This window comes from Glycine max, chromosome 5 (assembly GCF_000004515.6).
Source record: "Glycine max cultivar Williams 82 chromosome 5, Glycine_max_v4.0, whole genome shotgun sequence".
NCBI lineage: Eukaryota > Viridiplantae > Streptophyta > Magnoliopsida > Fabales > Fabaceae > Glycine > Glycine max.
In genome coordinates this window covers 39,347,046-39,368,599 of record NC_038241.2, presented here as the reverse complement: position 1 = coordinate 39,368,599, position 21,554 = coordinate 39,347,046, and the positions used below count along the sequence as shown (strand labels likewise).

The following is a 21,554-nucleotide window of genomic DNA, read 5'->3' as shown; positions in this document are numbered from 1 at the left end:
GCACCCAACAAATACTACTTTGTTAGGTTTAAGTGATGGGAACCTCCAAACTCAGTTTTGTGATAAAACATTAATTTATAGACACTTTTTGCCAGCAAATATTTTGTGCACTGAAAAATTTAATTCCATTTCCTGCCACACGTGTATAGTATAGAGTTAGTTCCGCGTATATAGAATTAGTTCACTTGCGAGTGGAGGTGTAGCGAACATGATTAAGTAATAGTCTCTTCTCATGGGACATGGAATTAATACCACGAAGAATTTAATGTTGATACACGTCTTCTCCAAATATGGGGGAAAGAGATTTTAACACTCTCTCACTATGTTATTAATATATACAATTATCTTAATAGAATTCATACAATTATTTTGGCATATTTTGTATTTGACGAAATATATGGGGAAAAAAGTTTTTACAAGTACGTCAAATCTAAATCTATTTTGTGTGTGTGCGTGTGCAATCCCTCCATATATTGATGATAATGACTGCGGATCACATCCGTGGCTGATTGAAAAAGTATCTTTAGTATGCATGTCTTTCTTCATCAACAATAACATCTATCTAAATCAAAACATGCAATAAGTTATCGTAACGACAATTTAAAGGTAGTAGTGAGTTTTCAGTTTTTTGTTCTTTGAATGTAAATTTCAAAACAAAATATTTTGAAGTAAAATGGAGCTTAATATTTTTCTTTAATTTAGATTTAAAACACTCTTATCTTCATTTTTATATAAACAAATAGTTTTATTTTCAGTCATAACCAATCGCTCTATAACCTTGAGCTATTATTCCACCTATTGTCTAGCCTTGCACGCACCACCATACATAATAAGTTAGACTTAGATTCATCAAAAGTTAATAATAATAAAGTAGGCAATCTTAATTATTGATGAAAACATTATGAAATAATGTTCAAACACATATAGATAATTTGTTAGGTCTCTAACTAGTGACTTGTTATATTGATCAATGAATTAAAAGGAAAAAATATTTATGATATAAATTATATAAGAATGTAAAAAAAATCACGGATAACATAATTTTTTGTTTTTCAATAAAAAAAATGTACCTTAATTTCTTTAACCAATGCACTTAGGACACTGGTTAACATTTATCAATTTTTTATGCATAACATATGATATTATTCACTGATAATTTTCTTATTGTCTAAGATGGCTTAATTTAGTTTCTAATTTATTAACTATGATACTATACTATTTTTTATAAGCATATTGAAATTTATGACAATTAATAACATTAACAATTATTTTATTAACTCACGCAAATATAATTTACCCTAAAATTAAAAAATAAACAATAAGAGAAAATTTAAAACTATAAGATAAAAATTAATTCAAATTAGTAAGTATAAAATTATAGATACTTCATATTTAGAGAAAATTAATATTTTAAAATATTTAAGAAAATTAATTATAAAAAGTGACTGATATTTGACATGGAAATTTTTTGCTACAAAAGGCAACATGTAAAATTAATTAAAGTTAATATTTGACAAATAAATTTTAATATATTAACAAAATTTTGAAGATCAATAATAATTTAAATTTTAAAATATATAAAATAATAATTGAATAATGACGAAAACACATAAAAAATAAGATAAAAGATGGCTCTTTGTAAAATAATAAGGACCAGATCATTTATATTTTATAGTGTAATGATTAATAGAACCAGTGTAAATTTATAATAATGAAGTGAAACTAAATATAATTATATAAAAAATATATAAATAGAAAGAAATATACGTGTAAGAGTTATGATTGTATACCAACTTAATTTGGAGTTGAATACTAAACTTTATGTAAGCGTGTGCACAAAGTCTATTCTCTTTCTCCCATTGTTGGGTTGACAAAAATATTACAAGTGGCATCTTGCTAGCTCTCACTCACTAGGACAATCATTATTTCTAATTAATAGTGGGGCTAGTCTGCGTACCAACTACTGCCTAATTTTCAAACCAAAGAAGCATCATAGCTGATGTTGAACTCTTCTCTCTTTCGTGGGAACCTTCATTTAATTTGAACTAAAGAGATTCCTGTCTCTGAAGGTCAAGGTGAATTTGTGCACTACATTATAAATAAGCACCCCTCTCGGTGTTGTTGTTCATTGCTAGACATTTCCTCTGAAAATTATTCATAGCATATTTCTAACCACACTCAAAAGGCTTCCCTTCCTGACTTGGATTTCATTACATTGCTAAACTATATTATTTTTATTGGTGAATTGCTACACTATATTCTAAGGACAATTAAACATAGACTATATGGGGTTGATGGATGTGGACCAAACTCAATTGTTGTCTAAGATGGTCATCGGAGATGGACATGGTGAAGCATCACCATACTTTGATGGATGGAAGGCTTATGATGAAAACCCCTTTCATCCCAAAGAGAATCCTAACGGGGTTATCCAAATGGGTCTTGCTGAGAATCAGGTATATAGCATATAAAGTTTCTTTCCAAAGTCATGCAATTTTGACTACTTACTACAATTGCATAAATTTGGAGAATAATAGTATATGTACATATTATTTAATTATTTTCCCATGTTAATTAGTTCTAATTAATTCAATTATCTTAAATTTTTGCAGCTTACTTCTGATTTGGTTGAAGATTGGATACTGAATAACCCAGAGGCCTCCATTTGCACACCAGAAGGAATAAATGATTTCAGGGCCATAGCTAACTTTCAGGATTATCATGGTCTGCCCGAGTTCAGAAATGTGAGTACAATAATAATATGTGAAATTTGATCATATCACTCATTTTATCCATAAATTAACAAGTTGAGTTCAACTAGTGATAATATTTTATACACAAATTAAAGGTGAATTGAAAACTTGCACAGGCTGTGGCTAAATTCATGGGTAGAACAAGAGGAAACAGAGTCACGTTTGATCCTGACCGTATTGTCATGAGCGGTGGAGCAACTGGAGCACACGAAGTCACTACCTTTTGTTTGGCAGACCCTGGTGACGCATTTTTGGTGCCCATTCCTTATTATCCAGGGTCAGTATTCAATTCAATTTCACCCTCCTTTTTCATTTTTCATTAATTTAGAATACAATGATGAAGTATGGCTTACGTGCGTCATTACGTTTTTCAATTAAAGTAAATTTGATCTCCCCTGAGTTGCCTTTCTATTAATTTAACATTCCATTAGGGCGTATAGCCCCCACAAAGTGGAATTCTGGATTAGAAACCAGGATAATGAGATTTGATGGCACTACTTTGCAATTTCAACCTTCATCTATTGCAGTAGTCAACGATCATATCAAACATAAAAAAATCCTTAAATAAAAGTCAAATTCACCCCACAATTGAATAGCAATTTGGCCATGAATATTATTTGATTTAATCATGTTATTGTATGATATTTAGCCATATAGTATATATTAAAATTTTTTTGCATCTACATGTTAATATTTGTTTCTAATAAGAAGCTGAATTTCCTTGTGCAGTTTTGACCGGGATTTGAGGTGGAGAACAGGAATTAAACTTGTTCCAGTTATGTGCGATAGCTCAAACAATTTCAAGTTGACAAAGCAAGCATTGGAAGATGCGTATGAGAAGGCCAAAGAGGATAATATAAGAGTAAAGGGCTTGCTCATCACCAATCCATCAAACCCATTAGGCACAGTCATGGACAGAAACACACTAAGAACCGTGATGAGCTTCATCAACGAGAAGCGTATCCACCTTGTATCTGATGAAATATACTCTGCAACAGTTTTTAGCCACCCCAGTTTCATAAGCATTGCTGAGATATTAGAGGAAGACACAGACATCGAATGTGACCGCAACCTCGTTCACATTGTTTATAGTCTTTCAAAGGATATGGGGTTCCCTGGCTTCAGAGTTGGCATCATATACTCTTACAATGATGCTGTGGTCCATTGTGCACGCAAAATGTCAAGCTTTGGATTGGTGTCAACACAGACTCAGTATCTTTTAGCATCAATGCTAAATGATGATGAGTTTGTGGAAAGTTTTCTGGTAGAGAGTGCAAAAAGGCTGGCACAAAGGCATAGAGTTTTCACTGGGGGGTTGGCCAAAGTTGGCATAAAGTGCTTGCAAAGCAATGCTGGTCTCTTTGTGTGGATGGATTTAAGGCAACTTCTCAAGAAGCCAACGCTTGACTCTGAAATGGAGCTTTGGAGAGTGATCATTGATGAGGTTAAGATCAATGTTTCACCTGGCTCCTCTTTCCATTGCACTGAGCCAGGGTGGTTTAGGGTGTGCTATGCCAACATGGATGATATGGCTGTGCAAATTGCATTGCAAAGAATTCGTAACTTTGTGCTTCAAAACAAGGAGATCATGGTGCCTAACAAGAAACATTGTTGGCACAGTAACTTGAGGTTGAGCCTCAAAACCAGAAGGTTTGATGATATCATGATGTCACCTCACTCCCCCATACCTCAGTCACCTCTGGTTAAAGCCACAATTTGAGTTGGCATATTTCTCTGAACCCTCTAGAAGAAGTAACTGATATATGATGATTATTTGGCTCTTTGACTTGTTGTTTTGGCAAGGTACATAAAGTGCTTGAGTTTGTTATTTTTAACAGCAGTAACAGGCAATGCCTGATATTGTTTTTGTTACCAACATCGAAGTCTCTTTGCCTTGCGTCATAGAACTTGTGCTACTGGAAACATGCCCCTTCAATTTTTAGGGGCATTTTTTTTTTCTTTTTTCACTTACCAAATAATGGGTTCAAGGTGAAAAAAGTTTATAATGTTTGTAAGGTTATTGGTTTATTAGAAGAGTCCAGAAGAAGTCTGTATTCTTATACTGCAATTGTAAGGTCGATGATCAATAAATTGTTAATAGAGGGTCTTCAATACCCACCCTCTTTTCTTTTTGAGACAAAAGGAAATTTGATATTGCAGTGACAAAAAAAAACAAGCAAGTTTTCCATTGGCCAAATTCTCAGTTATTATTTAAGGACACGTTGACGATTCTTGAATGGAAAAGAATAGCTCGAAATACTCCACTCTGTACAAAAGACTCCTACATGTTTTTCTCTTCTTCATTTGTTAAACACAAAGACGAGACTTCGGATTTTAAACACGTAAAAGATTCTCTCAATTGCTCATTTCAATTTCAGGAATACTTCAATTTTTTAAGCAACTTTTGATGTCCCCACTGATAACTAGTTCAAATTGTAAGTCTATAGAAAATGAAATGAGTTTTTATACATCAATGTTATTGATTTTTAAACTTTACTCAAAATTTATAGATTAAAATCTCAAAGTAGATAATAAGTTCAAAACTAAAGGCTGATGATGTTGAAAACTACTAGGGAAAAAAACATTCCTGAAAGTTCATCTACATTAAAGTAAATTAAAGTGTAATGCATGCAAATATCTTAGAAGAGTGAAATTCTTCAAATACTAAAAGAGAGTAATATAATTTAAGCCTTTACAAGAAAGGAAATTGTATTTTACTTTAAAAAGAAGAAAAGCATATCTCCTTTGCATTGCCTTCTACACATAACGCCTGTGCCTTTTGATATTACAATTTTAAAATGCCGCCGTAGGTAGCTCCTTTAGCAGAGTATACACAAAAGACATGTGCAAATGGTATGGAATAAAAACAGAATCAAATCTCTACCGTTTATAGTATTACAATGTCAAAAGCAGACTTAACCAGATATGTAACTAATTAAGAGGTAATACTTTCTTTTCTTTTTCTTTCTTTCTTTTTTTATCATCGTCGGGCAATTTTTTTTAGAAATTATCAATTAAGAGAACTTTTTAAAAAATCATCCGGATAAGTCATGATTGACATGCTCAACCCTTTAGTCAAAGTTGAATACCAATTTATGATTTTCTTTTCGTGTCGTACCAGTTTTGAAGGAGTGTTCAGATTCACAACATTAGTATTAAGTATATTTTTCAATATGTTACATAAAGAAGTTGTAACTTATTCCACCACTTTCATTATAATTTTTTAATATGTTACATAAAGAAGTAGTAAGTTATTCCACAACTTTAGTTCTTTATTTTTTTTTAATTTTATTTAATTTTTTATTGTAATTTAAGTATTTTTTACGTAAGTTAAAAAGAATAAAAAAACAAATAATAATTTATAATATTAGAAATAAAAAATAATTTAGCACTTTTTAAAATAAATTAAAATAGCATTATAAAGAAAATTTTAAAACAAAATATATTTTAAAAATATTTAAAACAAAATGAAACATCTCTAGAATAAAAAATACATGAACAATAATAGTAAAATGAAAAAAAAAAACAAAAAAAGTCATGAATCAAGTCACAACTTCCTTTTACAATTAATAAAAGTAACTGACGTTAGGTGAAAAACTTAAATTATTTGTTGTTGACATTAAAAAAAAACTTAAATTGTAAATGTTTAAATAAGTTCTTAAAAAAATGACTGACGTTGGGTGAAAGTCATTAAAATATTTATGACTTTTTTTTAGAGAAAATAAAAAAATAATAACTTCAGAAGTTGTAAATTGATGTTCAACATCGATCATAGAATCTTACATGCCCATCACAACCTGATTGGATAATTTTTGAAAAACTACTCTCAATTGATCATTTCTGAAAAAAAAAATTGTGTGTGGTTAAAAAGCCGACAAACTCATCGATCGGATAAGATTTGATGCAGGAATTAAAGATCAGTTTGGCGTTGGTTGGAAATACCGAAATGAGGGACATCACTTTGTATCCCCTGCAGGCTTCGGGAATTACTGAAAGCAAACCATGGCATAATTAGATGTGACCTTAGCTAGTTTGCATTTAGATGCTTGCCTCTTCATGCCATGAATTTAATTAGGTTTGATGATCAAATCCCCACTAATTATTATAAGATAAATACTAACAAATGTCTTAAAGACCATTAGTTAACAAACTTAAAATAATAAAAAATTGTTTTTTCATATTTTTTTATGATTTATACAGTAAATATTTTTTCTTTTTAATTTTTTAACTAATATTCTAAGAATACTTAAGAAGACCCTTATTATAATAGGGATAACATATTTTAAAAAGGATTGCATCATAGATGGCTGTATCTGCTCATTAACAAAAAAAGGTTTCAGTTCCAATAGTTGAAGGATCTTTTACGTAAGCAGGGGATTGATATAATTCGTTTTACTTGTGATTACCAAAATCTTCACCTAAAACTAACAGCTTATCAGAAAGCTTGTAATTAAAATTTTGATTGGACTGCCATACATATTTCTATTTCAAGTCCTAATATATGCAGTTGGAAAATTTCCTATTGTCTTAGTGTTTTAGTTATGATTTTGATGTTACTTAATAATTAATTGTTAGCCTATTAAGTTTTTAAGCGATGTTTATGAGTTTTTTCCGTTATGCTTTATTTTAAGTTTCCTCTAGTAATAGTTGCCGTAAAAAAAGTTGGATTAACAAAGAGCTTTAAAAGGTTTGATTAAATTTTTTAACTACCATGTTAGTATAAATTTAATTCAATTAAATATGTTCTTCATATCTCAATAGAGAACGTTGATTATCCTAGATTAATTCACCTTCAAAATTGAATTCGATCATAGCATACAGAGAATAACAACCAATCCATTAATTGTCACAGTGTGAAACTCAATCTTGAAAATTCTTTTGATATTGATAAATCTCCTTCTTATTTGCTTGCGATTTTATATATTGTTTTTGTGTCTCTGTTAATTTTGGGTCTTTAATTAGAAATGTGTGACTTTAGGAGGTAAAAAAACATGCGTAATAAGTTCCAATACGGTCCAATCGTAGGTATGCTTTCATGATAACTACCGGTAATTTTTTGCGTTAAGCTCAGCTCACAATGTACCAAAAAAGCTCACCTCACGAAGATTTGACGCCAAATAAATTCAAAGCACAACGAAAACTTCTTCAAATAAAAATTATTACTTAAAGAAAATTTACACATTTTAAAAATTACTGTAAAAGTTTTAAATATATATATAGTATTTTTATTATCACTAAAATAATTTTATGTAAATTAAATTAATTTAGCACAATATTTTTAATGTATATATATATATATATATATATATATATATATATACTTCATTTGTTGAGATAACTAGTTCTTAAAATTTTAAATTTTTTAAAACTTTTTACCAAACAACTTTTAATTAAAAACAAACTTTTAAGTTAAAAAAAATAAAATTAACAAACAGCTTCTACTTTTTATTTTAAGCTCTCATTTTTAACTTTTACTTATAAGTAACTTTTAAGTTGAAACTAAGCTAGAAATTATATTAAATGCCTAGAACAAGAGTTTTATTACCTATACTAATCTCACCCAACTTGAACAAAATTACATCCTATATGAAATACCTATCATCTATATTAAAACCAACAATAACATACTTATAATGTGTGTGCTTACCGTTATAAATTCCATTCTTGTATTTCTTTTGTCTTTCATATATTTTCTTAATTTTATTTTGTTTTATCCTTCCATATAACAACACAAAGCTAATTTGTTTACTATTAAATATTTCCAACAGGAGGTGGTTTGTCAACGTCAAGAATATAAGATAGACCAAAAAAAAATTAGAAGCTAACTTTTCAGGGTTAGATATACATCGGATGGAGAGTGCTCAAGGTCACACTAGATGCAATACTTCAATGATTTTAATTTTTTCTGACCTCCTAATGCACCGGAAGAGTCGCTAGATGCTGAACAGATTAAGGGTCAATACTATTACAATTTAATAATAGAGATTTTATTATTTCAGGATTATTGTGTTAGATTTAATTACAACGATACCAGACCACATTCTCATGCTTCTGTATTGTGTACATCACCAAACTAGCCAAAGCACAAGATAGAATGAGGAGCATCAACATTTACATGTGATTAGGAGTGGAGAGTTTGATACGAGTTTAGATGATGCACTTTCAAATAGGAAAGATAAGTTAAAATAGACTTACAAGAATTAATTTGATAAGTCTTACATTGGTTCAAAAATAAACTCAAAAAGAAATTCTCATACAATATCCACAAAAGATCAACGGGTTCTTTATTGAAAACGAAATCCATACATATAATCTAAACAAAAAAATAGAAATAAACATGGTCTTCAAAACGGTTTGGACCAAATTTACAACAAAAAAAATTATAAAAAAAAAACATATTTGACATGAACATATTTTATCTTAATGTCTCTATCTTTAGGTCTTCATCATTCTCTTCTTAAACCTTATTAAATATATCTATTATCGTTTATTAAAGGATATTCACTAACGATTTGATCTTATTTCTCATTATAAATACGGTTTTATCTTACTTGTCATCATATATACATGTATTTGAATAGTTTTAAGATTCTCATCACTACCATATATATTTTTTAATATCTCTCTGTGACACACACACGTTAATAGTGTTTGATATACAGAGGTGTGAATATATATATAATATAGTTACTCGATTATAAATGCTTTCTTTAAAAATAATTGGACAATGGGTGTGATACAGCTGTGGCATGTAGTACCATACAAACCAATAGCTCAAGCTTTATTTTGGTTATAGTAAATGGGTCAAGCTACGAAGCAACACTGCCACAAAAAATCAAAGTCACACGGCAATTTCTACCCCTTTCTTACGGCAATTTGAGCAAATATCATTTATTTTTTTATTTCACATTATTTTCATTTTACTTTAAAAAACAATGAAAATAAAAATATACTCTTAAACTAAATTGTCTTAAGCTTTTCATTATATACTACATAATATTTAAGCATTAAACGTATACATCAATCAGTAATACGCCACTATTTGTATTGAATATATTATTATGTTAAATATTTAGAAAACGAAGTGCAGGCTTATACCAAAATAAATACTACATAACATTTCAAGTTACCCTTTGGTTGTTGAGGCAACCCTACCATAAAACTTCTTAATCAAGGATACAAGCTTCCAGCCGCAAGCTACCTCTGGATATTATTAGGCCACCAGTTTCGCCAACAAATTTAAAATCATGAGTCAATACTTTAATCTTCTGAATATAAAAATCCTTAACATCGTCATCATATCTTGATTTAGATGATATAACCCTGTGCTCAACAATTCAACCTTATCCCAAGAAAAACGGTCCAAAATGTTACGGTCACCCAGCATCATCTATACATAAAGTAGAGTCCAATTTCTCTCATGAATACATTACATAAAGTCCCAATTGACAAGTATGACACAATTTTAAATGAGAAATATTGGCAACACATAGCACAATAATGTGCATATTTCCACAATTCACACATGAATTTACTTATTATGCATTCAAAACCTTCATAGCCTATTTTGATACACCATTAATTAATCCTCTAGATGTCTCAATCAACCACCCAAAATATAATTTACACAGAAAGCATTCATGACTTGGGTTCATATATGTCTCTGGTGCCATGAAATTCACCAATAATTAACATGACTTGTTATTGTTCTCAAACATCAGAGTCAACAAATAGCACAAGCATTTGGGTTCTCTTCCGCACTCTGAACATAATAGTATGTGGTCATGTGGGGGTTATATGCTTTGTAGAGCTTGACAAGCTCCTCAATTTGTTGATTTGGATCTTTCTTCTTATCATCATCTTTCTTCTTGTCATCTTTTTTGCCCTCGTCTTTCTTGTCTTCTTGCTTCTTCTCTGGCTCTTTTGCCGGCCCAACAGTTACAATTTCTGGGTGCCAAGTTTTTCTCAATTTGCTCACCACATCGACAGGGTCTATTTCACCCACGACAGTCAGTTTCTTCTCCTTCATGTCCATGGAGATAGAATCGATGCCTGCATATTCAAATTTGACATACAAATCATCTTACTTGCATAATTAAATAGAAGCAGAGGAAAAAATATTAATAAAAGGATTAAATAAATTGTTAATCTCTGTAATATATAGTTATTTTAGTTTCAATCCTCTTAAAAAAAATCCATTTTTTGTTTCATTTTAATCTTTGTATTATTATTTTGGTTCCTGTAAAATTGTAAATTTTAATATAACTTTTACATTAGAAATTTTTTCTTTTAGTCTTTGTTATTTTAGAAATATCATTGTGTTAGCTACTTCATTACTTAATGGAGACGTGGATCAAAATAATTTTATTAATAAGACCAAAACAGGAAAAAAATTAAAAAAAAGAATGAAACAAAAATAATACTATATTATAAAAGTACAAGTTATTTAAGAAATTAATAAACAAATATCTGTAAGCCGTCCATTTAGTAATTAAGGTTCACTGTTGTGAGTAGCAACAAAATAAACATCCATTCCTGTGACTAAATCTTTTTTTTTTCTTTTTATATTGAGAATTTGGTTTTCAGAATATTATGATTAACCGACAATTTGGTTTATTGAAAGCCATTCTCACAAATTAGTGGACAAAATCATTCCAAATCCTTTTTTTTATATATTGAATACTTCCTATGGTCCCAATACAACATTGTATGTGCTTTTATTATTATTCTTTGATCAAAATTAGAATTTCAGTTCTATAAGTCATCGATGAAAATAAGGTTTTATATGACTAGTCTAAATCAATACCTGCTAGGCTAGAAACCGACTTCATGGCCTTTTGCTTTGCTTTGTCATCGTGCAAATTCAACTTCACCACCACTTTCTGCAACAAAACAAAAGGATCACACTTAGAGAAACGATAGAAGCAGTCTGGAAATAAATAACAATCACCAATTAACATCAAAACTTCTACTAAAACGTGTTTTTCTTTTTTTACAATGGCGGCAGCGACGTTTGAACTTAAGATCTATTCATATTATCTAACCCTCTCATCATTAGACCGATCTTAATGACTAATTAAAACATGTTTAGCTTGATTTTTATTTTATTTTTTATGAAATCTTTAATTTCTTTTGAAAAAAAATGGAGCTAAGCTAGGAGAAGAAGAGATGTCAAATTATATTGTAACGGAGATATATACTATGATATAATCTGGACCAACTATCATAGTTGAATTAAATAATATGTATGAAACAAATTAGAAAATGGGTATCATAGTAATAAAACATAGTAGGGTGGGGGATATAAATATCAAAATCTACTTAAACAATAAAGATAAAAAGAGGTATTGAACTGGTCTTTCTTGTTTAAATGAAGAACCAAAGAATCATGAGAAAGGGACATAAATATATGAAAGGGAAAAACATATAACAATAGAGAGTAAGTGGTGTGCTCTTGCATATATAAGAAACTGAAGTGTCATTAAGATGAAGAAATTTCACCTTCATTTACACTTGGGTCTTAAGTGTTGACGATCACTGAAGACTGATTATAGTTTTATTTGGGAAGAGAATGAAGAGGAAAGAGGAATAAGGTGATGTAGAAGGAAGAAGCAGAGAAATATGCAATGCAACTTCACCCTTGTGGCAAGGATGTTATATAACACAAGTCAAACGAGTGGCTTCTTAGTTCATAAGAGTGCTCAGCAAGGAACCAATAAACCATTGACGCAAGAGTTGGCCCCTCCCAAACAAATATTTTTCTTTCTTTGACCTTTCAAGAGGAAAGCTAGCCTTGACCAAGTCTTTCGTCTTTGCTATAGATGACCTATTATGCGTCATGCTGCATGCTCTACACGCTATATCCCCGGTTTTCTAAGAGAATTAAAGAACAATTAAGAAGAGAATTTGTATTTATAGTTTATAGTATAAGATTAGGATATACAAGACTCTCACTCCCTAGTCCTTATACTTGTAATTTGACATTTTTCTTTTTTTTTTCTTTCACACACACACACACATATTATACGTATATAGGTATCATTAAAAAACAATTTTTCTCAAGTCACAAGATATCTCTGTGAGTAATAAAGTTTTATTTAAGGAGATGTTGCTGATAGAGGTAAAAATTTACTTTCTGATCGATGAATCTTAAAATTAAGAAACTATGTTTCCAATATTTTTATGCATTTATTAAAAAAGATTTTTATAAAACTATAAGTTCTGGGAATCAAATTTAATCTATTTTTCCACAGAAACTTTACCACAGCAAAGGTCGGGAATCTAACTTTTTCGAATATTTTTTTTTAACTATCTAAAGTGACTATATTGTAATTAAACATAGAAAACTTTATTTTCTAATAAATATATTAGTACTAACCAAATGTATTTTTATGATTCCTATGATTTTAGTTTTTTTGAAATCATGATTTCCGAAAATAAAAAAAAATCCTCTACTAAACGTCCTAATAAGTATGTTTAATATAAATAAATATATGCACATATTCAAACTTAAAATTATTTGTTAAACAATAATAATTTCACACTCATTGATTCACATATCCAATGATTATCTTCTCAAATTTAAATTTCCATTTCATGTATTAGTTTGCAGCTAGTAAAAAATATTCTGTCAATCATCTCATGATTCTCATCTAACCTTCTTTTAGATTTATATGTATACTTCTTCTTTTTAACTGTCTATCACTTTATCTTTTTTGGTATATTATGTTTTTTATCTCTTATGTTTAAATTGAATGTTAATAAATTTTTAAAATAAATTATGAACGATTAAAAATAACCTTATATTAATTTTAATTATTTATTGCAAATTCAAAAATAATGTGTATATATATAAATATTTATTATTATAAATTTAATTATAATATAATTTATATATTTAAATGTTTAATTATTATAAAATAGACAAAAATAAATGTTTATTCTATGGAATATATACACATGCTAAAAGTTATTCTGGAGGAATTTTTCTCATAAATGGAAAAAAGGCACGCACGCACCTTCAGATATAGAAAATAAACAAACTATTAAGCTCTGTTTCTTTAGGATGATGGCCTTTAATACTCTGATTTAAAAGAAAATGGTATTAAAATCGTTCGTCTCTTTCGCTGCCTCTGCTATTGAAAACGATACATTATTAAACAAATTATTTTAAAGATCAGCATTCTCTCTTTTAATTGTTAATTTTTTAAAATTTTTTATTTTATAGTTAAGAGAACAAGTTTTAAGCTTGTGCATTATAAAATATAAATGTTACCAAAAGGAGATTTGATTTGATTTTAATATTTTTCAATAAGAAGTATAGGGGAAATATTTTTATTTTATTTTAAGGTCTCACAGTATTCACAAGGACTTAAAAAAAATACTTACAAATAATTTATTAATAAAGAATTACCAGCAAGTTTTGAAACCATTTTGTTGAGGTTACTCTTGGAACAATATTTTTTTTTTTAAAACGACAACAGTGCTATACTTATGTGCAACGACGAATTAAAAAAAATTAAATAGTGAAACAAGATCGTATCTCTTAATTTACATGAAGAAATAATAGCAAAAATTAATATGATGAAAATAAAGTTAAGGGTCATAAAAATTAATAAAAACCTAACACTAAATAATACTAGTTCTACCTATGGACGCAGTAGTCGCACATGTCTCCACTTTGCTTAGCAGAGGTTTATTCCTGCTCATGTATCTATAAGTATTAATTTATAATTATTAATAATAGAAATTATCATATTTGATGTACACATGTTATTGAACAATTTTATCTTTAAATCACTTCTTAAATTTTAAATTTTCCTTCTAACTTACATTAATTTTTCGTTACTTTTATATTATTAATTTTTTTTATTCTGTCATTTTTTTTATTAACTGTATTTTACTTTTACTTTAGAGAGACAGATTCTCCTAGTACGTCATAAAACTCAGTGTCGAGGCAAATTCATTTATTTGAATTCCAAGGGATTTGTTTGATACTTAATAAAAAAAAGGATTTGTTTGAAATATCATAATAGTAATCATCAAGGGCTCATGTATACATTATAAAACTTTTTCAGTTTTACTTTTTAAATAGGCATTTATAAGGCCTTTGAACTAAAAATTACAAGAGAAAATATGCCTTTTTAGGTCCAGGCTAGAAATTTTAAATGAGACTAACTCTTTCTGCAGACAGAATTCCCTTCAAAAGAAGGGTTGTAGGTAGCATGTTAAGAACGAAAATCACATCACTGGACAATAAAAGTAACGTGTAAAGGCAAAGGGTATCTTAAATTATTGAGAAAATTCATGGACACCTTATGGCACCAGATCAAATCCAAATTAGGCATTCCAGTTTAAAACCGTTAATAATGTCATGTGACTGAGAGAATATAATGAAAATTATTCTCTCTCAAAGGGGAAATCCCTACTCAGATGATGACAGATAGTCACTCATAATCTGGCCGTAAAAGAAGATAAATTACAGAATGATGTTAACCAAGGTCTGTACTAGACAACAGCTTCGCCTTGCAAGGATCCTCGAGCAATCTCTAGGGCCTCCTCTACTGAAGTTGCATTTTGAAGTTTTGCTTTATCAATCAGAGGCTGACTTCTGGCAAGTTTAGGCAGGAGTTGAAATTCCTGAGTTAAAAAAACGAAAAACTCACCATTAGGTTTTCTCTTTACAAGAGCCAGGCAAGGGCAACAGAAATAAGTACGGTTTTTTTCTTTTTCAAGTTTCAATAAGTAACAACAATTTCATTAACAATAACAAGTTAACATCAAGAATAAAAAAGAAAATGACTAATATTTTAGATTAATGTTTCATTTTTAAAAGAAAAAAATTAAAATAATGTTTTATCAAACATTTTTCATAGACCCGTTGTAAACTGGTTTTCACTGGTTTTAGGGTTCTTTGACCAATTTTTCTCCAAGCCGGTGATTTATTTGAACCAAATACTTGACCAGTTTACTGTTGCTGGTTTCAAAACACTAGTAAGTATAATACATGTATATATAATAATTCTAATATCTATTACACTGTAAATGTTGAAAAAAAGTGGAAAGTACCTCAGGGCTCCCACTTTCAAGAAGAACTCCTTTCAGCTTACCTGTGCAGCATCAAGTAATAAAATTCTTAGCAACTGCAATTCAAAGATCAAACAAGCACATGTATGCATTCAAAGATACACATGATGCATTCAAGCATCACCCCATAAGCTCGCACAAAACCCACATATCTAGACAAAAGGAGGGGAACTTAAAAAAAAAAATATAAATCCATTACCAGATTCAATCCAGAAGGTAGCTATTTTAGGATCAAAATTTCCAATTTCAACTGTTTCTCCAACTGTCCAAAGAAAAATAAGCAGTAAGAGCAATAGGAGAGAAATTCAAAAATTAAAAGAAAAGAAAAGGTAAGGCAATGCTATTTATTTTTTAACTAATACTTGCCCTTGTCTCTAAAGAACTGCCACCACACTTTTCTAGGGCTTCCTTCATATTCAAAAATCCTTGAATAGAAGTATGGAAGATAGTCATACCTGAAAATCATCAAGTAAATTCAGCTAAATCAGCAAGGGCAGAAAAAAAAAATGAACTCCAAAGATAAATTGAAGGAACATATTATCCAATGTACGTGTGAGTTTGTGCACTGAGTAATGCTTTCACACAGTGCTGTGCAGAGCGACGGGCATGATCTACATGCTCAACTCGAGAGATACGGTTATAGATCTGTCCAGTTTTCCAGAAACACAAATGTCATAAAAAATGAAGAAAATATGTTTATAACTGATCCAATCCAATGCAACTTACAAAAACCAAACTAAGGAGTCTGTAATAAAATAACCAAAGAGCAAATAAAGTGAAATAATTTAACCTTTCTTTATTGAATTGCATTGGATTTCCAATGTGATTTCCAAAACCAATCTAATCCCATGCTAAGCCAAACTAGTATGTTTATATGTAATTTTATTTATGAAATTATTATACTACTCATATTTGTATAAATAGACATTTCTGAAATTACTATACCAATTTATTTTTCTCAAAGTTTTGTTAACTAAATTACATTTGATTATAATAATATTTCATAAGTTTATTAATTTAGTAGTTAGCTTGAAATTTGTATTTTTATCTCTTGAAATTATTAAATTGTTGTCGTATCTCTTGTTCTTTTTTATTATATAACTTATATGCTTTATACTGAAGAATATGTTTTGATAAATAGAACTAAAAGACACAAAATATTAGATACGGAGTGACAAGTCTAAGTCTACAAGAGAAGTAATAATTTGTTATATGTATTTGATAAAATCCTACATCAACTAGAGATATAACCTATGGAGTCAGTCCTTATAAGGCTTGGAAAGACCTCATCTAATAAGCTAATTTTGTGAGATTCAGTTAGGCCTTAAGCCTAAATTCTAAAAATATTGTTATGTTTATGTATGAACATGTATTTATATTTTTAGAAAACTTATTATTTTTAACTATTGATTTACAATTTGGACCATGTTGTGACATACAGCTAGATATTTAATGCTTTGAATAATTTTTTTATTATATTTATTAAATATTTGATCTTTTATTAACGTGCGTTGTCTCTAGAAAACAAAAACTAAAACCACATAACCAATCCAATCCAAACTGTAAAAGATTATATTGGATTAGATATAGTATTCAAATTGATCCAAACCAAACCATAATTTACTTCAATGATCAGATCAAGTGACTTTTTTTTTTTTTTGCCTAAAGATCTATCTAAATCAAAGTACCAAACCGTGAATGCTCCTAGAATGACATAACAAAACTCAACTCAAGCAAAGGTAATAATAGTGTACCTTCAAAGGAAAAGCTGCTACATCACCAACAGCAAAGATTCCAGGAGTGCTTGTCCGGAACTGACCATCAACCTGAAATACAAATTACTGACGCATTTAGACAAAGTTGTTCAACCTATTATTTTGGCCTCCTTCCAAATTTCATCTGCAAATGTGTATCTCTAACAAACAGAACATGGTCTCCCAAAATTGATGATTTGCATATGCTTCACCAAAAAGGGGGAAGAGACAGACGGCCATGCAAAACATGGATTTCATAAGACTCTTATTGTTGGTGATACTAAAAAAAAAAAATATTCGTGCAATTCCTCATCTTTTTAAATTTTGGCAAGTTATTGTTATTCATTGACCTCACCTGTATACCACCAACATCTGTATTCTGGCCCACCCTCTCAAAGGGGCTTACAGCAGGTCTTGCTCCAATGCCTATAATTACCTGTGAACCAGAAGGAAAAAGTAATTTTTAATTCTTCTATGCCTTCTCCTTCTTGTCTAACGTAGAGCTAAAATCTCCATGCTTTCTCTAACAACTCAGGTATTACTAAAGTATGTTTTTAACAAGAAATGACCTCCAGACATTGAAGAGTAAATAAAATATAATTTACCGTATCCGCCTCCAAAATAGATCCATCTCCAAGTTTCACAGCAGCTACATGTCCATTAGAACCAGCTTACAAATTTTTTATGGAGGCACCCTGGTGAATTTAAGATTCAAAAGAAATAGAGAAAAGGGAGGAAAGTTTAGAGAATATAATAGTTGCACTGTTGCACACAAACACAAAATCATACAAACGCATTACTACTTACTAGTTACAATAATGGGAAGAAAGAGAGAAGAACAGGGAAGGAGGAAATACCTTCAAGACTTTGACTCCATTCTTTTGATAGAGTTCTTCATATCTCCGAGCAAGAGAAGGAGTAAACAGTCTTTGCAAAAGGTCATCTTCTGGAAATATGATCTACTTTTTATGGTAACACATATTAGTGAGTCCGTAGGTCAAAAACTTCACATAAGGACAATTAATCTTAAAGGTATAGATATGAGTTTAATGACAACATATGTCTGGATTCTCAAGGTATCCTTGCCTATGTCTTAACTCCTATATGTCCTAGTCACAGCTGCTTATCCAGATTTGAACCATAAATTAGAGGAAATGAGGCTGAAAGCATGATAATAATCAGGCTCCTAGGTAGAGCAATGTGAATAGGCATAAACAGTAAAGTAAAGGAAGTCATTTGGTCATGCCATGCCTGATGTAATGTAGGCAATTCAACAAATTAAGTTACTAGGAAGACCTAAATGTCTCAATTATTATTATTATTTCACTATTCAACATATACATACTTAATGCAAGACTTATCAAAGCTTTATGCAGAGGACCAAAATGAAGAATTTCTGTTAGCATAGATGAACACCTTAACAGGTAATAATGGAGGTCAGAACAAGAAGTTTGCATTTTGAACCAGAAACAAGATATTGAAAAAGGATATTGGAAAAACACATACTGTTGCATCAAGTTTCCAACCAACAGCTGCAGCAGCAACCTCCATTCCTATATAACCACCTCTGACAACTACAACCTTTTTTGCTTTTTCCTGGAAATTAAAAACAAAAGAAACAAATCATAACCAGGAACAAAATGCATGTCTGATTAATTTATTTATTTTTCTGTAAACATATTAGTCAATATGTTTCAAGAAAGTAATCATAGCAGCAAATATACAGAATTTGCAATTTTGCTCAAGCTGTGTGAAAGAATGCTTGAGAAAGATCATGACACAATAATATATTTAAAGGGAAAACTATGTACATTATATTGAAAAAAGTATAATTTGAATACCAATATATCAAATTATTGTAAGGACTGCCAGAGATTCTCCAACTCAAATGTAAAAATCAATCAAATTATTGGAAAAACAAGTCATGTTAGAGGGTAGAATGAATTACCAATGATAAAATTAGTGTATCAGCATCTGCAACATGCCGAATATAGTGAACACCAGGTAGGTTTCCCCCAATCTTCTCTGGAAACCTAACAGCAAGATAGTCAACAACTCAGATTTTCTGCACCACTTCTTACATAAACTAATAAACTAATGTAAACAAACTGATACCTTGATGCCGTGCATCCTGTAGCAATAATAAGCGAACCATACTTCAGAAGTTTTCCAGAACTTGTTGTCAATGTATGCTTTTCAATATCAATATCTTTTACTGGATCTTCATACAACATCTGGACAGGAAAATCAACAGCAACTCAATAGCATTAATGGATGAGAAGCGAAAGTATGTGAACTGTTTCCTGCCTCACACGGCTACATTAAATGAAGTCTTTACTATTCTATTTTGAGCAATCATATGCCCATTATATCACATGTACACTTAACAGTGTAACGAAAACAATCTTGACAAGTTTTCCACTCTTAGATTTTTAAACATCTTCCCTGATAAAATCAGTTGCAAAATGATTCCAAGGGTGTAAAAGAGGGTACCTCTATCACATTCTCTTTATACCACTCCGGAGTCTGCCTCTCTCCACCGGATCCAACACAAGTGTGAAAACCCTAAAGAAGGCAATATAGCAAGTATCACTGGCAAGATACCACAATGTGAAGCCGAGGAACAACAATACGGAACGGCAATGATAGCATGATAACATAATTTTAGACAAAACTTAGATATAGTTCCATAGGTGTTTTTAGTGTTATTCTTTGATTAGAATTGGAATTTTACCTCAGTAGTCCTGTGTTGACCTTTAATGCAAACCTTTATTACACAGATTAAACTACAATTCTGATTGGAGAGCAACACTAAAAGCACCTAAAGAACTGCATCTTAGTTTTGTATAATTTCAGAATATTTGAGTAAATGAGGAAAAAATCCTTACGGGAAGGCGTGCTGGTTTCTTATCCGGCGGGAACAAATACGCTCTCGTCAGAGCGGGACGCTCGTAAGGTGCATAAGGCTGATTCATCGAAATCAATTGAAAATCATAAACAACAAGAAGAAAAATATATCACGTTCAATGCGTGTGTAAAGAAACAGAAATTGGCAGAGTGAAGCTAGAAAAAGTAGAGCACCTCTTTGGTTACAATACAGAGACGACCATCGGCCATTCCATGCTCAACGAAAGTGCGCGCAGCATCACGTACCTGCGAAATCAGAAAAACAAAAATTCAAAGCCGCGTAATAATTAACTAAAATTGAAATAGAGAGAAAAACGGTGTCGTATCATATGAGTAGAAGGTGTACTGGCGATTCTCATTGGCGTAACATCTTGTGAATTTGATGGAAGTGGAAGAAGGAGAGAGAAACTATGCTTAAGTGATAAGGAGTTGGATATTGCGGCCATTGTGAGTCTGCGAACTGTTGCGGGATAGTTATGCAGTCAATCAAATCAAATACTCTTGCACTACAAGTTTAGTACCTGAAGGAGAAGGCATGGATGCGTTTATAGTGTTAAGGTGACTCTATAAGAGGTCGAAGGAGAAGGCATGAACTATGCGATTGTGTTGCGTTTTCTCCATTGGAGGTCGTATCGCCCTGTTTCTTCTGCTACCCAACACAGTACTACGACGCCGTAGAGGACGATGGCATAATTTTCATTTTGTTTCCATGCTGGACACTTCGCCGTGTGAAGATCAACCTTGACGTTCGAATAGCATCGACCATTTTTTGGTTCATTATTTTTGTTTTGTTGTGATTATGTCAATATAAATAAGGATGATTGATGTTACTTATGGATGAAAGAATGCTAAAAGTAGGTCATTCAAGAGATTCTCTATGCGAAAATGTCAAAGTGGGTAAGTAGGTAAAGTCGTGGGCCTTTTTACGACTGTAATTTTTTTCAAGAAATTACCGAAATGGCTAGTTTTTGAATTAATTACGATAATAGGTAAGTCGATGTTTAAAGACGACTTCACATGCACAGAAATTGTGCTTACAAACACGAGTTTCATT

The 21,554-nt window shown here is 30.6% G+C and overlaps 2 protein-coding genes and 1 pseudogene across 2 annotated transcripts; 1 reads left to right on the top strand and 2 right to left on the bottom strand.

Moving 5' to 3' along the window:
- The first annotated feature begins 2,137 nt into the window (after positions 1-2,137).
- ACS1 (1-aminocyclopropane 1-carboxylate synthase) lies at positions 2,138-4,896 on the top strand. Its single transcript, NM_001249929.2, has 4 exons — positions 2,138-2,456; positions 2,613-2,744; positions 2,870-3,030; positions 3,483-4,896. The coding sequence occupies exons 1-4, from the start codon at positions 2,286-2,288 to the stop codon at positions 4,471-4,473; spliced, it is 1,455 nt and encodes a 484-aa protein (NP_001236858.1). The 5' UTR covers positions 2,138-2,285; the 3' UTR covers positions 4,474-4,896.
- Positions 4,897-10,000: 5,104 nt separating this feature from the next.
- Positions 10,001-12,383, bottom strand: LOC100527826 (heavy metal-associated domain-containing protein). The gene is made up of 3 exons (NM_001349720.1): positions 12,255-12,383; positions 11,560-11,635; positions 10,001-10,805 (listed from the first exon to the last, which is right to left on the bottom strand). Exons 1-3 carry the CDS (start codon positions 12,258-12,260, stop codon positions 10,477-10,479), a joined length of 411 nt encoding a protein of 136 aa, NP_001336649.1. The 5' UTR covers positions 12,261-12,383; the 3' UTR covers positions 10,001-10,476.
- Positions 12,384-15,083: 2,700 nt separating this feature from the next.
- LOC100817184 (monodehydroascorbate reductase, chloroplastic/mitochondrial-like) lies at positions 15,084-21,310 on the bottom strand (annotated as a pseudogene).
- Positions 21,311-21,554: the final 244 nt, after the last annotated feature.

What these genes read in the sequence shown, in the direction of transcription:
- ACS1 (NM_001249929.2), top strand. Translation starts at nt 2,286, where the DNA reads ATGGGGTTGATGGATGTGGACCAAACTCAATTGTTGTCTAAGATGGTC. An exon ending in TGGGTCTTGCTGAGAATCAG is followed by an intron (nt 2,457 to 2,612) that starts GTATATAGCATA and finishes AAATTTTTGCAG; the next exon opens with CTTACTTCTGATTTGGTTGA. An exon ending in CCCATTCCTTATTATCCAGG is followed by an intron (nt 3,031 to 3,482) that starts GTCAGTATTCAA and finishes TTCCTTGTGCAG; the next exon opens with TTTTGACCGGGATTTGAGGT.
- LOC100527826 (NM_001349720.1), bottom strand. An exon ending in GTCGGTTTCTAGCCTAGCAG is followed by an intron (nt 10,806 to 11,559) that starts GTATTGATTTAG and finishes TTGAATATGCAG; the next exon opens with GCATCGATTCTATCTCCATG.